Here is an 18,554-nt window from a genome sequence, read left to right as displayed (position 1 = left end):
GCCTCCCCACCGGTGCCGTGCAGGAGGACCTCTGCATCCCCTCTTCTTGGCTGGTCTCAGAGATGGCCAATTCAGCTCCTGCTTCTCAGAGACTTTCTTCCACCAAGTCCAGTTGGATTTTTTTTTTTTTCTTCTTTGCCATGTCAAATCCTTGACTGAACAAATCCAGCAAGTCATTAAGGAAAAAAACCCAAACCAAAACACTCCCCAAATCTTCGCCTGCAAGTATCAGATCACAGCAGAGCTGGTTTCTGGCCTCATTTTGTTATGCTCAAGAACGTCCTGCCAAGCACCCAGTAGCTGCACGAAAAGAAGTTAAACTATTTGTCAATTAATATTCTCTTTATTCTGAGATGATTTTTCAGTCTTAGAGAGTAATGCCAAGATCTGGAGAGGGGATTAATAACTTTTTCAAGCCAATTCATATTTGCAGCAACAATGGTGTAAAAAGCAAAACTGTATACTGTTCAGTGACCTCAAAAAAAAAAGTAATAAAAATAATTACCCAAGTGAGACAAAATACAGTGTCAAATGTTTCAACCAATATTTTTGGTCTCTGGCTGAGAAGAATTCACTACACTTAATTTGGAGAGTTGTAAGTAGCTAACTGACACATAAAGTGCAACAGATGCTCTTTGTGATAGTTTCATCTGTTTGAACCCTTTAATCCTCGTTTTGGTCAAAATTGAGCAAGAATGACAAAAGAGCTATTCAGCTCTGCAAAGGTTCAGCATTTCAGAAAAAGAAACCAAGCACCTTTTGAAAATGAGATTATTGGCTTTATTTCAGCTGATCAGGGAGTGGGTCTATCGGAAACTTTACAGTTGGAGGCAACCAATGTCTCCGATTCCATGGATAAGTTACCATACAAATGCAACTTTAAGGACAAGCAACACCACTTACCCAAACCCAGCAACGTATTTCACAAGATCATACCTGAGATCTGCATTGTCCTGACCTAATTAACAAGTATTTTATGCTGTATACGGTCATTTAGCTTGCAAAAGAATTACCAAGATGAACAGAAATCTATCACTTTGCTCAGCTATACCAGATTCTACTGCTTTTGCAAAATGGTGAGGTTACTTTTTTTTTTTTAACATGTTGTTGACACTATCTGCAAGTGAGCATGGTATCCATGCTCTGTGCCGTGCCAGACCATGGCACGTTGGATCTATAGGGCTCAACCGATGCATCATTTCACATGTACACGTGCAAAAAATAACCCGATACCTTACAGCATGCAGATGTTGCAGAAGAGTTTGTTTGCGGAAGAAAGCCAGGGCAAAGACCCAAAGCCTGGAACTTTTTCAGATCTCTAAGTCACTCTCTTATTCAAAGCTTTTTTAAAAAACGATTACTTCTTAAATGACTTGGCGCTCTTGCTATGGCCATTTTTAATGGGGTAAGATCAACAACATTCTCCTCCAAACTCATATTTTCCTTCTGTTTATTCCTGCAATCTCCAACGCCAAGACGCAAAGAGCATCCAGCTGCTTATACCCATATTATACAGAAGCTTTCCTCGCCCTGAATTCAAAGCATTAATGAAGTGCTATGAAAATCTGAGAGCGCCAATTCCCAAGTTCTTTAAGTAGCGAGATAGCACAACGGTTATTTAAGGGAAGGAATGGGAAGAGCATCACGTGTACACAAAATGACAACGAGTTATCTTCTGATACGATCATAAAATTAGCAAAAATTAACCTTCCACACCTTCCAGCGAGTACAAAGGGATAAAGATAATAGTTGTTTTAACCAACTACAAGTATAACATTTCAGTATCCTCTGGAGTTGCAAGTGGTTTAGAGTGTTTCACGAAAAGTGAGACGGTGAGAGTTTCTGGCCACCTCTATCCATGTCAAGAGGTTTCGACCTCAGCTCTCAAAAGCGTAAGGCAAGCGCAGGATAAGCTGGCTCATTGAAATGAAGACTTTTCACATGAACAAGTAATGCCACAGCTTCATAACCTGCCTGGGCTAACAGAGCAGCTCTCCTAAGAACTTAGTGCTTTTGCACTGATTTACAGAATTGGATATAGCCCTGGGCCATCCGGGCTGAGACCTGCAAACCCTTCCCAAATGATACTGGCACAGCGGTGACTCACAGAGGACAAAGTGCTTTCGGTAAACGGTCTTAAACAACAGATAGCATCAAGAGGTTCACAAAAGAACTAGATAAATGCACGGATAATAGGTCCATAAATGGGTACTAAAGGGATGAGATGCACCCTCCAGCATCTCTAATGCAGCCTTTGTGGATGCTGGCAGGGTAACAACAGACAGCAAAACATGGTGAGCGAGCTCAGCATCTCCTGCAGCCACCACCTGAACCAGAAGAGTGGGCTGATGGTCTTACAGTTGCTCCAGTTTCTTATACAAATATTGGAACAGATTTCAGGAGCATCAGGGAATTTTGGTGAGGAAGCTGATGGTTGGCAATTGAAGAAGCTACTGTATTGAATGGCAGGTTTGCTTTCCACCTGGAACGGGTTTGCAATCTTTCAAATTTTAATCACAGAAACAGTATTTTCAGTCAATTAAACCTGAAGCTGAAGAGTAGGGGAAAAAACCCTACATTAAAAACCTCATTAAAAAAATCTTTATAACTTTTCACTGGCAAACACGAACAGCCCATATGAACGGTAACACAAGAGAACTTACTCTTCAGTGAAACTGGAAATAAATTCAGAGGTGGCTCATTAGGTGTGAACGTTACAGGATGGAAAGCAAAGGCTTACCTCCAGCAGGTCCGACACAATAGGTAGTATTTCAGGGTTACAAATATCGATGGAGTCATCCCGGTAAGTCTTCTTTTTGTAACGGATGTTACCCAGGTGTAGTATCGCCGACAAGAGAGAGAAAATTCTAAAGAAAATAGAGAGAACTCATTTTCACTCGGTTGTTTTTTCTTAAAGCTAATGAAAAAGCAAACCACATCCCCAAACATCCAAGTGCCACCTTCGTATTTGATTCATTCCTCTAATTTTCAATCCGAAGCAGTTTATGTCTCAAATCTCTAAATGTTTCCTCAAAAGTGATGCTCAAATTAAGCATCCAATTCACCTCATGTAAAAAATATTTTCACTTAGTCAAGTACCAAACTTGCATCGGTACGGCTTTTGTGAAAATTATTTGACACATCAAACCCACAGTTACAAAATGGCACCCCATATTAGAAGAAAAAAAGAAATCCTCGAGTAATCTAGATATTCAGATTAAATATCTATCATACAATTGCCTAAATTAAGGGGGAGACTGGGCTTAGCCATGCAGGTGATCCTTCTCAGTCCCCTGGCACATGTATTTATCACCTTCTCAGATCTAGTTCCAGGTAGGAAGCCTATACAAAAAAGCATAAATGCTTTTATAATACATAAGCATACTGAGACAGAGAAAAGATGTTACACTTCAGGTAAATTTATCCAGCCAATTTTTTTTTTAATTTGATCATTTTTCAGTGATATCCTCACTCCTCTTAAAAAAAACCCAAAACTCCTCTAAAAAAGTAGCTCTGAGACTATTGAGTCATGGCTGACTTCAGCAATAAACTCTGTTTGTCCCTGTTTCTACACTCTCCGGGGAGCTAAAAATGAATAAAATCATATCGGACTCCAAGCCATGCCACCAGCTTGCCTGCACAACACCCCTTCACCTCTCCAAGCCGATCCTTCCTTATCTCTAAAACAGGGATGCTGATTCCTTACAGTGAATTACAGGGATGCAATTATAAACATTTCTCTTCTGTAACCGTTTCCACAAAGGTGAAACCCCATGTTTTGCTATAAACAATCACTTATAAAAGTATAGTAATACCTAAAATGTCTTTCCTTTTTATACTCAGCTGAAGGTGGTTACTCTTTCGTGTCACAGCTGGACCACGCCAAGGAGAATAAATTTGCTCATATAGCGAAGAATCCGCTATATTTTTTGACAGGCAAAATTCACTAGGAGAAATACAAGAAGTTGTGTGCCAAGAAAAGTTATTGCACAGTAAATCAAAAGCGTGAATTTACTGTGACATCCAACTCCGCTCAGTCCAGACTGATTGCTTTACTCTGGCAATTAAATGCCCTTACTCTACAGCAACCTTGCACCCTAAAGAGGCTCTAGAAAAACCTTGTCGCTGAAACCCGATTCTTGAAAGATAAGGAACCGCACTGGCATATAACATATTTGCATGAAAAGGATGTATGCTTTGGTTTATCCATGTGCATGGAACGGATAGAGAAAAAGCAGTCTTAATTTCATAATTAATTTGTTACAAGGTAGGGACAAAGGATGGATTCTTGTTGGAGCAGAAGGCAGGACAATGTCTCACAGTTAAGGGCTTCTAACTGTTGGCTCGGATATATGTTAAAAAAGCAAGAAAAATGATGCTTAAAAAAACATGAGGTAATCCACTCAGTTGGAGTGGATTATTTATATGTTAGCATCTTAAACGTCATTTACCCAAGGTGATGAATAGGGTTTCAAGTGCCATTAGTACAAAGCAATAATTCTCTGTTCCCACGTAAACCTCCAGGATTTCAGACAGAAAGAACCACGTTCATTAAATTATTGTTTGAACATTTTGACTCAAAAAAGCACAAGATTTCTCATTGTGTTCCAGCTACTGATGTGCTTTTCAGCAATACTTAAAACATCAGAATCATATTCATTTTGAGCTCTTTTTTTTAATACATAATTTTCTATGCCTGTTACTAACCTTAGTAACATATTTGTCAAATTAATTCAAACATACTCAAGACTTTCAAGCCAACGATCAACATGAGAGGAATTATTTTGTGGTTTCTGTTGAAGATGACCCTCGTGAAGCATGTAATTCCTTGCAGTCAGCGGAAGGCAATATTGCAACCCAACTAAGAAGTCCAGTTTTTCAACCAGCACTTCCAGTGAATTAGTGAACAAAGGCCAGCTGGAAATGAGTCTACAGAACTGGCAATTGCATGCAAAGGATTATGCATGATGACTAATAATCAGGATTTCTGATCAAACCAGGATCTGAATTCATGACATGCAGAGCTAAGGCATGACTATTCATGAACGGTTGAAAAATAATACTTCAAGGTTCCAACTTCCTGCCAACGCGCCATTTGCATAAAGAGGATCATTAACTACAGTAATGACAGGCATATTTTGTTGGTACCTTCAAATTTTGTTTACTCCTTTATTGTATGAATGGTCAAGTGTCATTATGCATACAATCACAGAATGGTTTGGGTTGGAAGGGACCTTCAAAGATCATCTAGTCCAACCCCCCTGCCATGGGCAGGGACACCTTCCACTAGATCAGGTTCCTCAAAGCCCCGTCCAACCTGGGCTTGAACACTTCCAACGATGGGGCATCCACAACATCTCTGGGCAACCTCCTTCCAGTGTCTCACCAATTATTCCTTCTCACCAGCCTGATATGTTATGTAGAGCACAACAGTTACGTTAGCTCAAGTCAGGTGAATTATCTCACTGATTATGGAGGTTATATTAACTAATATAATCTTCAAACTACAGAAAATAAACTCACTGTCTGCGAGTCTTGGGAAGAAACCCCACCATCTCCATGGCCAGTTGTAACCGCTCAAAGTCATGCTTCAAGTCCTCCCCTTCCACAGAAAAGCAGTCCTGTTGGGTTCAAACAGAAAGATTTAGCACTGAAAGAAATTAAGACCAGAACAGGTCCAGATGGCCAAGTCAACACTTCATAAATATCATTTAGTGACTTCCATGCCTTTTGTCGGTGACTAGAACATTTCCAATCTGGCACAGAGAAATGAGATATCCAGGGTGCCCCACTGACATTATGAGGAATAACTGTGGCTAATTACCCCCGACACCCAGCCCAGGGACAGGGGGATTCACAGCACCATAGCAGATACAGCAAGAAACACATACGCAATACAATAAAAGACCAGGATTAGCTCCAGTGGCAAGGCAGAATTTTTCTTCTTAAATATTAGAAAGAGTACACACAATTAGTAGTTTGATTTTTTTTTTTTAAGTATTTTTTTAAAAGTTTGATTTTTTTAAAATTATTTTTTAAATCAAGATGTTTAGGAGAATCTGCTTCTACAAGGACTTTATGGAGAAGCTAACCAGAGTGCAAATTTCAATACAATAATTATTTATTATTGTATACACACATTTTTCTCTGTACTGCATTTTTATCCAGCATGGTGAGATGGTCTTTCCAAGGACGCTACATCTCCACCATAAATGCCTTGGTTTGAATAGTCTGGACCTCAGAGAGGACTGTGTTGGTATACCTTTTCCAAAATAACATTTTTGGCTAATTTTTCCTGGAGATACGTCCTTATTTCTGAGGTTTAACCTCTAACGCAAGAGGTAAGTCACACCATTCTAACAGTATGCGGAGAGCTCGTCAATGTGGGACAATCAGCATACAAAAAGGATGTGAATTAACAAGAAGATGAAATATGTTACACATTTACAGGCATTTTTTTCCACATTAAGTCCTGATCCATTTGGATTTCCTATAACTAAAGAGGAAGAATTCAGTTTTAAAATAGAATTCACATAATTTCATGTAAAGTGTCAGTGAATTAAATCCTGCAAAGGAAAGGGAAAGCTTTAAATATATTTTTCACTAACTTTATTCTAACTACCAAGAAGTCTTCTAAAAACGCGAACATTGAGAGAATTTGAAATCCACTACATTTTATATTTCTTGGAGGCTAATGTCTCTGAACAGTTTAGTTTTTCAGATAATCCCCAACCTGACAGCAGTCATTGATACTTTCAGGGAAATCCGATGACATTCTGGACCCAACTAATATTGTCCTGCACCAATAGTTAGGGAACACAGTTAAATTAATTCTCCTTAAATGAGTATACAAACTATTAATACCAAGTTCCTTTTGCTTTGGCTCACCTTGGCCCCCCCCCTCCCCCCCCAGGTTATCGATTATTCTCTCTCACTTCGTAGCCCATATTTAATACTTTTTCCCATTGCTGCCTATAAAAATTCCCAACCTCTGAATCAAAATTAGTTTATTGTGCATCACACAATATCGTGTTATCTTAAATCTCATAATATTTTACTAGCACTTAAATAGAGACTTTCTACAAGTTAACCCAGGTATATAATTTTAAAATTGCAGCTGCATTTACAGTGACAATTAATGAAGCAGCTGTATCCACATAGTTTCTTTTGGTCATTTGTCTGTAAATCATATTTACCACATGAGCAAGCGTGCAGAAACTAATTCTGAAAGTCTGCACTAAACAGAGTTATGGGAATACTACAGTGAACGTCACTGAGCAGGTACCAAGCAGTCACAGGATGATGACTATTACTTGCAGAGACACTTGTACTCACTTATAGTAGATAGAATAAATCATAAATATAGAATAAATATAGATTATGTAGAATAAAGTTATTTTATATTATCAGCTTCGTGTCTCAAAGCACCTATCCCCATTTAAAGCCTGACAACTGTGTTAGTGGTACGTTCTTCATCCCACTCCATAGCATCATTACAGTGATAGCTGCTGATTATGGGGAGAAATGCTTATTTAAGATATTTACTGCAACACAGGAGACTCCTCACACCCAGTTGTCCTATCCCCTTGACTGAAAGCTAGAGAAGTTCAACTGGAAAAGAAAATCTAAAATTTTTTATCAACAGTCCTCAGGGACAACAACTTAATATTGCACGGACAAACTGAATTTAGAGATGTTGAACAGACTATTGAAAATTACCCATTTTTTAACAGACGTATAAGCTCTCTGTACACCTTATCCAAAGGAATGCAACAAAGACATCTATACTATGTATCAGTAAGATCATCAGGGATCAGCAATTGAATTATTTACACCAAAAAAATATCAGGATAAGAAGTTGTCCCTCCTGAACTCAAACCTGAGCCAACCGGCCTCCTTGGCCACTACACACACGCTAAGGAGAACCTGGAGAAGTTTTCACACCCGCTAAGGTGGGACCCGGAGTCTGCAGGACAATAATATACTCACAGATTCTCCAAATAAGTCCTTTTAAAAACTTTTTTAAAAGATACCAAGTGTCGCTTTTAGTGGTGCTCCACATTCCAGGAGACAATTTCATTCTGTGGCATCATTCATCCAAAATTACGTCACGAGTCAACAGCGAAATACCATAGACAACTCAGAAGTAGCACAATCTATGCCAAAGGCAATTCAATTAACAATTTACATAACAATTGCCAAACTCATTAATCTGCATGGCAAGGCCTTTTGCAAATTATCTACTTAAAAGCAGATGCTCTCTGTAGTATTTTAGCTCTGTACTGTTTCCTAATGGATGATAAACGGATGATAATTAAAAAAAAAAAAAGAAAAAAAAAAGAAAAAAAAAAGAAAAAAAAAAGAAAAAAAAAGAAAAAAAAAAAAGAGTTTCCTTGATATTGGGGCAGAGAAGCATTACAAAGTCCATGCCCACAGACCAAATTAATCATTAATATTCCGCCGGGGCAGTTTGTTTCCCAGCAAAAGTGAGTCCCCTGCGTACTATCATCACCTCGAAGCAATCCATGGATTTCCATGGAAGTTTATAGACAATATAATAAATAGGTTATCTTTATTATAAACCGGACGTCTGCAGCAGGTTGAGTCCGTGGTTATGGGGAGAGGTCCAAGGTATGCTTAAGAGTGAATCATCAACTGAAGCAACAATGTGATTTATCACGAATATCACAGAAGATTATCCCAAGCAAAATAAAATACCAGATAAACAGCCAAATTGTAACGGCATGTGGTTTTGCTGTGCAAAATAAGGACGCATAACAGGGTAAGTCCCAAGCTCCTGAGCTGGCAGGGCATTATTGGCCCCTGCAGAAGAAGGTGGCAAATTTGGGGTTTGTTTTAATTTTAAGTCCTCCAGTAAATTGTCCTAACCCATTCCTTAACCAATTAAGGTCTTTGCAACATAGTACAGTGTATTAAGGTATAGAGAAAAGCATCTGCTCTTCACTCCCTGCTCTTGTAGGACCTCTAAGGATGCTGATGTATTAAGGATGTCAATACAATATTCAACATTTTTAAACCGTGGGAGCTCAGACTCCCCTTCCCTCCTCCTCTCCTAAGGATTTCGCAGCTGAAATCTTGCTGTTAAGATGCTTATTTAGCCTGAGTGAAACCCAAGTCCTTCACAGATTACCTCTTACTCTTCCAGATGCATCAGCTAGAGTTCGGCAACCATTAAGCACACAGCAAAATTAGCAGGAACAACATGCAGCTGATCCGAAACATGCTTTCCCGTGCAAGACAAAACCAACAGAGACCATCACGGGACACACAGACACCCAAAGCACATCGCCAACTCAAGCCATCGCCTCCGACTCGGTTGCACAGGAGAAGCTGGGGAAGGGGGAGAAGCTTCACCGTTCCTTTTTGGGTCAATCCATTTGGAAAGGATGATCATGTCAACAGAACTATTTTAGGAGAAGGAATTGTTTTTGCGTTCCGAATAATATCAGGATTTGATTTTCTCGCAGATGTTTTGGGGGGATGGTTTTGGTTTTGCCTTTTTTTTCCCTGGAAGCTGGGGAGCAGATACACTGCTACAACCATCATGAACTGATCCATCTCTTAGGGCTTCGAGAGACTAATTTGCTGTTTTATCGGAATTTCAATCGTCACATTGCTGCCGTATTACAATTTCCATAAATCATCATGTATTATATCAAGCAGGAACAAAAAACACCCCTTAGTTTGCTAAAACTAGATGACCATATCCAACTGTTGAAGAAGCTTTCCAGATGGAAGAAACCAAAAAGGGCAAGGGAAAACACATCTGTATCGTCATGAGCTAATACACAAGCAACACCACTGCAGGGCAGAGGAAGGGAGAGGGTAATCAATAGGTTAAACGTAATTTGACTTCGTTTTCTGCTCAGGTCTTGGTGCACCTAACAAATTCCAGTGAGCAGCAGCCCTGCATCAGCAACACAGAAGACGGGGGTACTTGTACTGACCGGCTCAGAGTCATAGCAATAATCATCCCAGCTCTGTCTGAGGGGTTTCTTTGTCATCTGAAAGCAAGGCAGACCGGGTTAAGTAGTGTTCAGACCAACCGTAACTCCCACTACCTGCTCTTTAACCAGGGCAGCAACGTCGACTTTCCAAGTAAAATCAATGTTGTTATTCTGCATAGTCATTCCTTATTTTCATTTTTTTTAAAGGTAAGATTTATAATGCTTTTCCATTTATGGTGCTCTGATGCCTCCTTACAGTGTTTTCAAGACTCATGCAATAAGCTTAATGGATTTTAAGACCTTTTATTTTTCTCCACGGTTGGAGAAACCTTTGGTTTACCTACAGCTGAAGAGCTATTGATATAAAATCACACTGAAGAGTGGATTTTTGTTTCTACTCTCAACCTCTGCTCTAGACACATGTAAGTGTTGGAAAAGCGCGAATCTCCAACCGATTATTAGAAAGCAACACGTGAAAGCTTTTTAGGAATTTGTATCTTTTTCCAATCAGACAGGGATGGAGTTGAGAGAAGGCAAAGGACGTCAGTGACCAGTCCCAAGAGGGAGAGACACGTGGCGCCAGAGCTCTTAAAGAACTTAAAATAAGGACCTAATCCTGCAAATCACTGATTTCAAAATGGATAAATGTGAATAACCAGCACAGAAAATATTCAGCAAGTTGCAGGGTATGCAATGGCAGGTATACCTGCCATTGGTATGAGATATGGAGAAGGCATCCAAACTCAGGGGACAGTTTAAGTAAATTTGCTTTTAAAAAAAATTAAGATCTTTTTTTCCCCAACCTGCTCCCTCCATTTACAGATCCACAAAATAACAGCACATTTTGGTGAACTGTCTGAATAGATTATTGCTCGTCTGCAATACAAAATGCATGTCTGTTTTGCATAACATAGCGTGAGCTGAGGAAGAAAATAACGCTTGACTCAAGGACTGAGTCAGGCCCCCCTTAAGGGGCGTGGCTCAATATGTTATAGCTTTTCAATTTTAATATTTAATTTTTAGTTAAAAACTTCGGCTCGTTTCTGAGCTCATTCTTTTTCCTTTTAAAAAGGCAGGGATTTCTCTAGGACATGTTTAAGAAGCTACTATAAATGCTATGGGGCCATTTTATTACTTTCTCCTTTTCTGTTTCCAAAGTTTCCTTTCCCTATTCCTCCACTTCCTCTTTTTCCTTTTTTCTCCCTATTTTCCTTTTTCCCCTTTGCCTGTCGGGCATGGGAAAGCTGCTACTGCATTGTCAGAAGGCCTTAATATGAAATGATGCCCTGAACATGTCTAAAGGAGCCATTTTCCCATAGTTGTCAGTGTTAAATGGTCTCTCTAACACCAACCCTAGTCATTAAAAATTAAAAAGTTATTATAACAAAAACCCTAAAAATTCAGACTGTCACTATTGTCCATACACTGTGTTCAGACAAGTCCAGAGCCTGCTTCCCTTACCCACTGGACGTACCTCAGCATCCTTCTCCAGCCTACTTGCCCACAGCATCCTAATTTAGATTAAAATGAACGTTTCAACCTAAATTATCACATTCCCATTAGATCTCCACATTACACACCATTAGACTTATTGTTTCACATTAAATATGAACGCCCTTGAACGTTAAACTGCTATTAAAAAAAAGAAAGACTATAATTAAAAGCAATGTTTTCGACTAATGTAAAACTACCGGATTGCCCAACAAAACCTGTGAATCTGACAAAACATTCGATCTGAACGGTCTTGGCACCTTCCCGCTGCAAAACGGCAGCGCAGATGGTCACGAAGATCACACCGTGTCTCCAACCAACGCCTGAGGCACAAAGACAGCGAGCAAAAAGCCTTCAGCTCTTAATATGTTACTCGTTTGTGCGAATTTCCTGATCCTGCTAAGAGTGGGTGGGAGTCGTTAATATTACAATAGATTTTGGCTTTCATAGCCTGCTTTAAAAAGACCTTTAAAAAGCCCTGGGTAGTTGAGATGTGTTCCAGAGTTAAATTATATTTCTAGAAAGACTAAAGGCTATTTGGGTTGCATTGCACGTACAAGTTTCTCTCCAGCTTGTGGGTTAAATCACTCTTTATTGCTAATCACATTTTGGCTCCAAGAAAATTGCAATTAGTTAAAATCAGCGTATAACATAACTACTCTTCCATGTATTCCTAGTGCTTTTTTTCTTTTTTTTTGAGCAAAAAGCAGTAAAGTCCCTATTCACAAGCATCAGTGGACAACTGTATCTTAAATATCTTAAGTAAACCAGATTTTCCAAAGTATGAGTTTAGTTGGTCACTGGTAGTACCTCACTCATTTTTAATTCACACATTTTCAGTGGTTGCTGTGTTTTTATTTATATCGAACTTATTATATTGTTAAATTCAAAGGACCATGCTAACAGCCAGCCATGAAGCTACAGAATTAGGACTACCTCATGCAAGACGTTATATCCTTTAGACCTACTGGTATCACACATTTTTCTCTTTTCTTCTCCTCAGCAGACAGATGTTAATGAGTAAATGACATTCAGACAGATAACAGGTAAATTATTACTGTTTCTCCCTTCGACAATTAAAAACACAATATATTTAACATATCCCAGGTAGGGGACAAAAACGGAAAACATTGATATTTTTTTTTTCCCCCCATACTAACTAGTGTTCAGATTGCCAATGCAGAATTATTTCCAATGATGGAAGGCCGCCTATAAAGCATTAAGTCAACCCGTTTTTACTACTCCACACATTTTCTTTATTAGCATTAAATATCAGCAGTAGAAAAGGCAAGACCACATATTGTATTCCTGTAGAGTATTCCCACCTGGTTGAGGTAATGATATTCCTCAGGCTGCTTCAGATGAAATGCTGATCTCTCTTCCTCGCTCGCTCCTGCCAGGAGGTAATAAAATACATGGTAGTTCCTGGTGACAAATAAAAAAAAAAGATGTTAAGACTTCAAAATAAACAGCAGCATTAAGCGGAGAAGAGCACGTAAACCTCATAACCTGATTTTCCAGCTTCCAAACTCAGACCTGAACACTGTTTAGAAATGGCCCGTACCCACTTTGCAGTGATGTAAAAGATTAAATTAAGTAACGGAGAATGAGATCCTTCTTCTCCATCCAAGGACATCCACTGCCCTAGAATATAATAAAGAGCTCCCAGCCGACATCATCACGTTTTCCTCCAGAAACATGTGCAATGCCTACATATTTATTAGAATCAAACCAACATATTTCCTTCCAATGCAGAAATTATTATTAATATTTTATTACCATTAAAAAGGTAATGATTTTGCAGTTGCAGTTCCGTAAGACAGAATGGAAAAATCTTCAATTTTTACAGCTACTCAAATATTCAAAATACTTGAATATTACTAATTCTAAAAACACCCCAAGTGACACTCATCTGTTTTGCTTCAAGACAACTCTAGCACGGATTAATGCTAAGAGCATAGCAGTATTTCTAAAATTAAAACTTTGCTTTTATGTTGGACGTTTTCCAAGAGGAACCAAGTTTAATCATCTTGCAACACCCCAGAGTACATCTGTCAAGGCTGTATATGCTATTTAACTTCGGGATCAGCCCATGAGCATTCGAGAAAACTTCTCGCACAACATCTGTCTCAAAAGGGAAACACACACAGAAGTGCCAAGAGTTGAAAGACAACTAGAAGCAGCAAATTTATTTAAAGTAAGAGTAATTATTACTGAGAGGCGAGTATGTAACAAATAATACATTGCAATTAGGAAAGAACAAATTGCTTACATTTGTTGTCTATATAATTTTAGCTTTTTCTAGAGGCCCTTCTGATGGCTTCAGTGTGTTAAGAACTGTAAAACAGAACTAAAATACCATCTTCCCTCCCCCGCCAAATTAGATATTAAAGAGCTTACAAGTTGCACAAGAAAACAAATGGCACGTAATAATCCATATGACATGAATCATAACGACAAAGGAAAATATAAGTCAAGGATTGTCAATAAAATAATGGAGTTTATTTTCCCTGGGTAGTACATTCCTCCCTAAACAGCAAAATATAAAATGCATCCTTTATCTTTGAAGCACAGGGTTAGGAGCATGAAAATCCTGATTCCCCCCATGCCAGCTCAAACAGGGTTTTAAGCTATCTGTGCCATGCTATCGGCACATATAGAAAACCAACCCTGTAAGCAAAATATAGGCACCTACCGTTCATTGTGCTCCTGGTAGACTAGTCTTGATTTCTCCAGGAGGTACTTTTCAACATAAGCTCTGGAAGGAAAAAATAAAAGCGTTATTCATTGACCCAATATTCAACTTAAATGAACACAGCTTTACTGGGACTTTTCAGTCTTGGTACGCACAAAAAAAAAGTTTCAGCCTTGTTTCACTTAGTTATATAAATTTCTTCCTAGGCAGAACAAGCCCAATGTTATGTTTGGCTTTTGAGGTTTTTTGGTTTGATACAAAGCCAACACTAACTTGGATATGAAAAACATGATCTCAGATGCGTTAGCCTATGGGCAGGGAGCACAGGGGGAAATTTTGACAGCAACGAAGAATCTCGGATACCTATTTAATCCAAAGCCAGCAAAATAAAATTGCTTGCAGACCAAGATTTGTGCACACAAGAAATATATCTGGGTGCAAAAGTTTACAAGATCAGATTTAGCTGCAGAATCAGTCCCCAGGTCACCATTCCCTCTTCCAGAAGAGCCATTTCTCAACAAAAACTTGGGTTATTAACTTGTGGCTATGGTCAAAAAATAAACAATTGCAAAAGCTCCTTATTGGAGTTTACATTTTATCCTGAGAGCCTCCATAATAAACATGTTTAATTTACATATTAAATACTTTTTTCAAGCTTGTAGAGCTAAAACAAGCTTCAATAGTTTTTTTTCTTCCAAACAATACTAACCAGTAATGATAGGGATTTAGAAACTGGAGTTATAATTGGCAGTTTTGATGATGTAGCTGTGCTTTTCCAGCTACGGACGCCCAGTGATGTGGCACCGACATTAGCAGCCACGTATGAATGGGGAAACCCAATGAACCTTGGGCATGGTAGGACAAGGAGGTGCCTCCACGCTTGCTTCTCCACCATAGTCTCCAGACAGGGAAGACAGACCTATTTATTACTTGCTTCTCAGTAATTCTCCCCTCCTTTCACTAAAAAATGAAATAAAATAAATCATATGGACATGCTGCAGAGGTTTTGTGACAACTCTTATGGCAGCTCTTAGGAGAGGCTACTGGAAATGGCATAACCAACCCTGAATGGGATGATCTTGCTGGATAGGAGGAGTCAAGACAGACGGACAGCAAAGCAGTATTATTCCTCTGTATGATGTGCACCAAAAAGGTTTATTCTTGTTTATTCCCTGCGAGGAAGCCGAGAATAGTCTATGGATATTCCTCACCGACAGGGTTTTTTTTGTATCCCCTTTCTAACCTGAAACCAATCTTTCCTTTCCAAGCCACGCCGCAAATTCACTGCAGGCTCAGTGAACAGATGAGTGAAAAAGGTATCAGAGTGTCCCAGATCCCACTCCCACCCCTGGGTAGTAGCTCAGCACGCTGCTGTACAACAACCTGCATCATGTCCACCACCCTTGATATTTCATCCCTTCCCCTGTGATTTCTGCTCTTATTATAGACCCACCAAAAAAAAAAAAAAAAAAAAAAAATCACTCTCATGCAATAATTTAGGTTGGAAAGGTCTTCTAGATGTCATCTGGTCCAAGCCACTATTTAAATCAGGGCAAATTTTTTACAATTTTATTTTGTAAAATTTTTTTGTAGATGCAACTAAAATGCTGTTTTGGTGAAATACTCCTTGCTTAGTGCAAAGGTCATAATGAATACGTGTCCCAAGAATATAGGTCCCCTACTGTAATAGGATAGTGAAAAGGAAAACCAAATTAAGTATAAAAAAGTAGATGTCTCCAAATGTTTTCTTTTTATTTACTGTTGTCAATTATGTCAAATCTACCTTTAAGAGTAAAGAAAAGGAGTTCTGAGAGTATGATTTTGTGTAAAATACTCATTTAAGCATGATACAGAGCCTGTACTTAGCATCCTAGGTAACATCATCTGAAATCCGAGACTGAATTTCATATACAAATACAGCATGCAAAACACCCAAGCACAGCATGTTTGAAAGCACCAACTCATGGTGTTTCAGACACAGCCTCATGTCATTGCACGGATTTACCATTAGACCAGTGCACTGTTGCTTTTAATTAAAATGTCTCCTATCTGGCTCTTCTGCAATTTTATGGAGCGTGTCAGATGTTGAGGCTTTTGATCATCTTATGAGGGCTGAACAGGTTGCAAAGACCTTCCTCCAGAACTCGCTTATCATCGAACAGGACATAATAAATTCATAAAGCCTTATGGGAAAGCACTTAACTGTAGCTTTTGCTCATGCTCCATCAATTTTAAAGACATCTTCAAAGACTTCATTTCATGGGGTGGGGTTGGCTGCTACTAAATCTCTTGGCTATTACATGTCTTAAGTTTAAATTTGCTTCAAGTTTTGGGTCATTATATTCATAGAGTTTGTAAGCAAATACCCAACTGCTGTTTTCAGCCTCCAAACAGAGCAGAATTCTGATTCGCGGCTGCAAATTACGGTTACATTAACAAAGCAAATCATATGCACAATACGGGATGATAATTGACTGGGGTTGTGCTTAAAATCTATGCTAAGTTTTAAAAAAAAAAAAAAATACTTCTGATCATCTTTGTAAGAATATGGAAACAAATTGTCATCTCGTATGCCAGGAACAGCTCAGATTTTTTTAAATGTCTTTCTACTTTCATTGGGGCAGCACTGCAAGCTTATAGCAAAGCACAGTCACATCACACCGTGCAACCAAAGGCCAAGAAAGTGCTTTTTTTTAAAGAGGAGGGAAAATTCCTCTTATTTTATGAACTAGAGTATACGAATACAATGTTACTCGCACCTATCTGCCAAGTATAGATAGAGGCCACTTCCATAGAGCTGACATAGCATGCCAAGATAATACATTGTTAAGGCATTTGTTGGATTCTCGTTACCCTGTATTTCAGTAGGTATTAAAAAAATTGAGGCTTATCCTTTTAAGAGAACTGTTCACCAGAATTAAAGAAGGAAAAAAAAAAAAAAAGAAAAAGAACATCAGATTTGACGTAGGATGAAAAAACAGCGGGAAGGTACACAGAGTACCCAAAGCTCATTTGAAAAATTAATGGAAGCTATTTGTGTAATACTGTTCTGCTGGAAAATAAGAGAGAAAAAAATTTAAAAGCAGTTCCCTAAAATAACAACGAAGTCCCAGCAAGAGATCTCTTAGCTAGCTGCAGAAGTTACACAACCCCTGGAATGCCACTTCTACTTTTCATTTTTCCAACTGAGTTAATTAACCCGCACAAAAAGCGGAGTTAACGAAGCCCTGCTCATTTAGAGCTAGCTTGAATCACTTTCTGATGACCTGACACTATCTAAATTGTCTAAAGCCAAAGAGAAAGCCCGGCTTAGGTAAGCCCACCCAGAAGGTTTCATCCCACAGGCTTCCAACCATGCAGCACTTCTGCTGCAGCCGCCCCCGGGAGAAGGAAGGTTTGAGTCACAGCTATACGTCCCATGAGCTCTGGGTAGCAGAAGAGATGCTGAAATAAAATGCGGAGAACCACGATGGATACAAGCATCTCCTTGCAATGGCCCAGGGGGAAAAAAAAAAACAAAAAGAGGCCCTAACTGGTCAAGGGCTGGGCTAAAGAGAGACTTCAGGGTAGAGACAGAAGCTTATGGGGAATTCGACAGCAATCAAGAAGAGTCTGGCTTCATCGCCTCTGTAACACCCATCAGGCAGCTGGAGATTAAATCCCCCCTTGGCTTTCTCTTCCTGAGACTGAGCAAAGCCAGCTCGCTCAGCCTCTACTTCCTATCATATGCTCCAGCCCCCTAACCCATCCTAGCTAAAACGTTCCCCGTTCCTGCCTTAACTGCTCTCTTAAGAGGAAAAGTTCCATTTCAGCTTAATTATAAAGTTGACATCATGATTAAGGAGAGCTCAACTGGCTTGAAGCCAGCTCAGGTGTATTCACACCTCAGTGTGCAGCTCAGATAGGCCAACATTTTCATACCAATGCATTTAAATATGCTAAAAAAAAAAAAATTTTTTTTCCCCCTCTCCATTTTGGGAAACATACTGGCCAAAAAAATTAACCTTCTTTTTCGTGTACCCCCTACAACAGCCTATTTTAGCTCCTTGTACAGGTAAGAGCATGTACAGCATCTTCAACCCGATTCCCACTTACCCTCGCACGGTGCCTGTCTCCTGATAATTCACCTGAATAAATTTGCCAAAGCGACTCGAGTTGTTGTTATGTGCCGTTTTTGCATTTCCAAAAGCCTGTGAAAAGAGAGAGATGCCATCATTACGTTCGAAGAGCCACCGCCTTACCTTATTTATATGCATGTCACTAACAACTTGACTTTGGGGATTTTGCTATCATTGTATAACTAATAAAAAGCATATGGTGAAAGTTACTTGAATGGTCTACAAAATAATACGATGAGCTTCTGGAGACCATATTCAGTTTCAATTTGGTATTCATGAAGA

The 18,554-nt window shown here is 39.1% G+C and overlaps 1 protein-coding gene across 7 annotated transcripts in view; it reads right to left on the bottom strand.

Moving 5' to 3' along the window:
- The window catches only part of MYO9A (myosin IXA), a 188,430-nt gene that overhangs the window by 104,206 nt on the left and 65,670 nt on the right, over positions 1 to 18,554 (bottom strand). For 6 of the 7 annotated variants that reach the window (XM_076348589.1, XM_076348592.1, XM_076348590.1 and 3 more), the window contains exons 3-8: positions 18,250 to 18,344; positions 14,155 to 14,217; positions 12,785 to 12,884; positions 9,969 to 10,025; positions 5,524 to 5,621; positions 2,741 to 2,867 (exon numbers count right to left, since the gene is read on the bottom strand). In XM_076348589.1, coding sequence (XP_076204704.1) covers positions 2,741 to 2,867; positions 5,524 to 5,621; positions 9,969 to 10,025; positions 12,785 to 12,884; positions 14,155 to 14,217; positions 18,250 to 18,344 — 540 coding nt within the window. The remainder of the gene's footprint in view (positions 1 to 2,740; positions 2,868 to 5,523; positions 5,622 to 9,968; positions 10,026 to 12,784; positions 12,885 to 14,154; positions 14,218 to 18,249; positions 18,345 to 18,554) is intronic. The other variant, XM_076348593.1, reaches the window with a different exon arrangement.

The sequence above is a fragment of the Aptenodytes patagonicus genome, chromosome 10 (genome assembly GCF_965638725.1).
Source record: "Aptenodytes patagonicus chromosome 10, bAptPat1.pri.cur, whole genome shotgun sequence".
Classification (NCBI taxonomy): Eukaryota; Metazoa; Chordata; class Aves; order Sphenisciformes; family Spheniscidae; genus Aptenodytes; species Aptenodytes patagonicus.
This window is presented reverse-complemented; position numbering and strand designations above follow the sequence as displayed.